General features: G+C 39.3%; 1 protein-coding gene across 1 annotated transcript; it reads right to left on the reverse strand.

Moving 5' to 3' along the window:
- Positions 1–873: 873 nt before the first annotated feature.
- Positions 874–2,975, reverse strand: MRPS17 (mitochondrial ribosomal protein S17). The gene is made up of 2 exons (XM_012640345.1): positions 2,839–2,975; positions 874–1,311 (listed from the first exon to the last, which is right to left on the reverse strand). The coding sequence occupies exons 1-2, from the start codon at positions 2,959–2,961 to the stop codon at positions 1,042–1,044; spliced, it is 393 nt and encodes a 130-aa protein (XP_012495799.1). The 5' UTR covers positions 2,962–2,975; the 3' UTR covers positions 874–1,041.
- Between the last annotated feature and the right edge of the window lie 222 nt (positions 2,976–3,197).

The following is a 3,197-nucleotide window of genomic DNA, read 5'->3' on the forward strand; positions in this document are numbered from 1 at the left end:
CCAGCAATCCTCACTTGCTTCCAGAATCACCAGTTATGCTTTCTTTCACCATTTGAGGACTTTACACTCCCTTCCCTGTCTGGAACGCCCCTTCAACACCCCTCATCTACTGGTCTTGGAGACTCTTTAACATTCAGTTCTAGCACTGTCTCATCTCTCCTGGGAGGTTACCCTAATTTTCCAACCCACGTGGTTCTGTTAGCAATGAAGGCACCCACATCCACCTCCTCCATTAGATTATGAGCCCTGAGAAGGTGGACAATGCCTGTGATCATTGTCGAAACCCTGTGTTTATACAATACACATATTAACTGACGTTGAAATATGCCCCAAGTCTCTTTCTAGGAGACAGAAAACTGAAACATATAGCTTAATGTTTCCTCAAGTGAAAATCTAAGTTATCAGTTTATTAATGAATAGCAACAAAACTCACTCTCCAACTCAAATGCACGTGTGCAAGGTCCTACACCTTATTCAATGTGTTAGATTTTAGGAACTCATTCCTATTTAATCTAGCCTAGAAGAAAACGACACAATTTTAAAATTTTTACTTTCTATGCCTTAATCTGAAGAAAGTCTGGCCACAAGCATGTAGATTATTTGCTTTTGGAATTGGTGAAATCAAACAAAATATTTAAATTTATTTTGAATATATACTATCAAAAATATTCACTTAGTGTGGCCTTATCTGTTCATATCAAAAGGCTTTTTTCCCCCAAAATAAAGGTTCTAAGATAATTTCTTTGAATGAAAAAAAGAAAATCAATATACCTTGTAAAACAGTGAGCTTACAAAATAATGCAGCAGAATGCTAGGCACACTTAGTGCAACGTGAAAGTATGTCCACTGAAAAGAAAATTTGAAACATGGCCATAAACCTTTATGAAAAATTAAAACAAGCCCTTTGCTTCATTTACTTTTAACCATTTCACAAATACTACAAGAGAAACCAGACAGTTTGTGATGAAACTTAGAAAAATTTCTTTTTCCATAAAGCAAATGTGTACATTTTTCCCTTTGGCTTCTTCTTCTAATCTTCCATCACTGTGACGAAGAGATATCAAGTTCTTCCAGATTTTTGGTTAGGTGGGTTGTTTCCAAACTGACTGGACTCTCCAGGTAGGTAGTTCCTGCACAGGGTTTTCCTGTCACTGGATCTATGACTCTTCCAACTTTGAAAACGATCTCAGCCAGTTCATGTTTCACATGCTTTGTTCGTGGTACAGGTAAAGCTTTGAGAAGCACAATATCCCCAACCGTGCACTGCTGAAGAGCATCATGAGCAAAGTAGGTTTTTCGCTTATTAAAATACTGTTGAGAGATGGAGAGGAACAAATCAGTAGTTCTGATGAATAAACAAGCCACTCCTCTGCGATCTGGCAATGCAGTATAGAATATGAAAAAGTAATGCACAGAAAACAAGCCAGGACTTGGGAAAAGAAATTAACATACTTGAGGAAGCTTCCAGTAAAAAAAGTAGCTGCTTAATTTTTGGAAAACAGCAATGACTTTTCCAGCATTGACCTTGTCTCCAAGCTCTCCATCTCATTCCCTTCAGTACCCTTGCCCTATCCATTACCATCTCTCCCTACACTATTTAAACTGTTCCTTCCCACTGGAGCCTTCTCTCCAGCCAATAAATATGCTACTCACACCACTGGATGTGTCAGTCACTTAACCACTCCAAGTTTAGTTTTTTCCCACCATAAAATGAGGCTCTTATACCTGTACCTCTCAAGTTATCAAGAGATTAAAACATTAAAATATACACATACACAAAAACACTTAGCTCTGCCTGGCTCAAAGTATTGCAAGTAAGCCACAAATGATAACTAAAGTCATCTATTCTTTATAACAACTCTTCTGGGACAAGAATTTCCATTTTACAGATGAGAAAAACAGGTTCAGGGAGGTTAAATAATGCGCACAGCTGGTAAACAACAGAGTCAGTATTCAAACCAAGGTCTTATAAGGCCAAAGATCATGCCATCACTTTTTCTGGCTTGCTCCTGTGGTTTTGATCTAGATAATGAACAGCATTTCTATCTACCTGTGTGCCCAACCTTGAATGCAGAAATCATCCTTGACACCTGTTCCCCCTTGCACATTTAAAAAATCAATGACTCTGTCCCTTATTCCTGAAATCTTTTTTCCACTCCATTTCCACTCACCAAGTGGACCAAGTTCAGTCTACCCTAGACTTTTGCAATAGCCTCCTTACCCATTCCTTTACCTTCAGTCCTCATCTCTATCCCTATTTCCAACTTTGTCTTTCCTTCGCTTAAAGGATGAAATTCAAAACACAGAAGTCCCTTCACAGTCCAGCTCCGGTTACCCTTGTCATTCATTCAACAACACTGCCTACTAAGGGCCAAGCTCTGGGTTCAACCTTCCCAAACCACTTGCTGTTCCTGTAGAATGTCATGCCCTATCAAGACTAAACGAACTTCCACAAACTACTCATCATGGCTGGAATGGCTTCCCCCAACCTGGTCCTCCAGATAAAATCTTACTTGAGATTCAGCTCAAATGTCTTTTAATTGAGGATGCTCTCCTACAGTAACCTGGGAGGAAAGAATGAGGTGTCCTGTTCTCTGCTTCCAAAGTACTTTGCATATAGAATGATTACAGCAACTAGCAGATTAAATTGAAATTAACTCTATTTTCTTGGAATTCTCAGTCCATGTATAAACCATGTTATACCCATGGAGCAGCACAGTGTCTGGCTTAAAGCAGATACTCAACACATCATTATTGATAGGGAAATGTTTTTCCGCTGAGGACTCAGAACATGTTGGTGACTTGCCAAAGCCACCTGAAAATAGGAGTGTTCCTCACCTTCAGTAAATAGCGATCCAGAACAAGCCTGGTCACTCTCACTTTAGCAGTTTTTTGCATTGCTGTCCCAATCACCTTCCCCACAATCCATTTGGCATGGACGGATGAACGAGCTACGGACATTATGTAGCTTTGATCGCCTGAAAAGCAAAGTTTTCAAAGTTTAATATTCTGGTGGTTATGACTTGCCAAATGAATTTTGTCACAAGAACTGATCAAATTCAGAAACAGCTTTTGTTAGCTTTCTGGAATCACCATTTTAGAGATGCTTACACGTTTCCCAATACTCAACCTCTCATCTTTATAGCGTTTACAAAGTAGTAACTGTAACCTTTCCAAGCCTCAGTTTTTCCCTCTGC

The sequence above is a fragment of the Propithecus coquereli genome, unplaced genomic scaffold, assembly GCF_000956105.1.
Source record: "Propithecus coquereli isolate 6110/MARCELLA unplaced genomic scaffold, Pcoq_1.0 Scaffold150, whole genome shotgun sequence".
NCBI lineage: Eukaryota > Metazoa > Chordata > Mammalia > Primates > Indriidae > Propithecus > Propithecus coquereli.

Coding starts and splice junctions, on each gene's coding strand:
- MRPS17 (XM_012640345.1), bottom strand. CDS start 2,961: ATGTCCGTAGCTCGTTCATCCGTCCATGCCAAATGGATTGTGGGGAAG. Junction 1,312..2,838: donor TGGATCGCTATTTACTGAAG/GTGAGGAACACT, acceptor ATCTCTCAACAG/TATTTTAATAAGCGAAAAAC.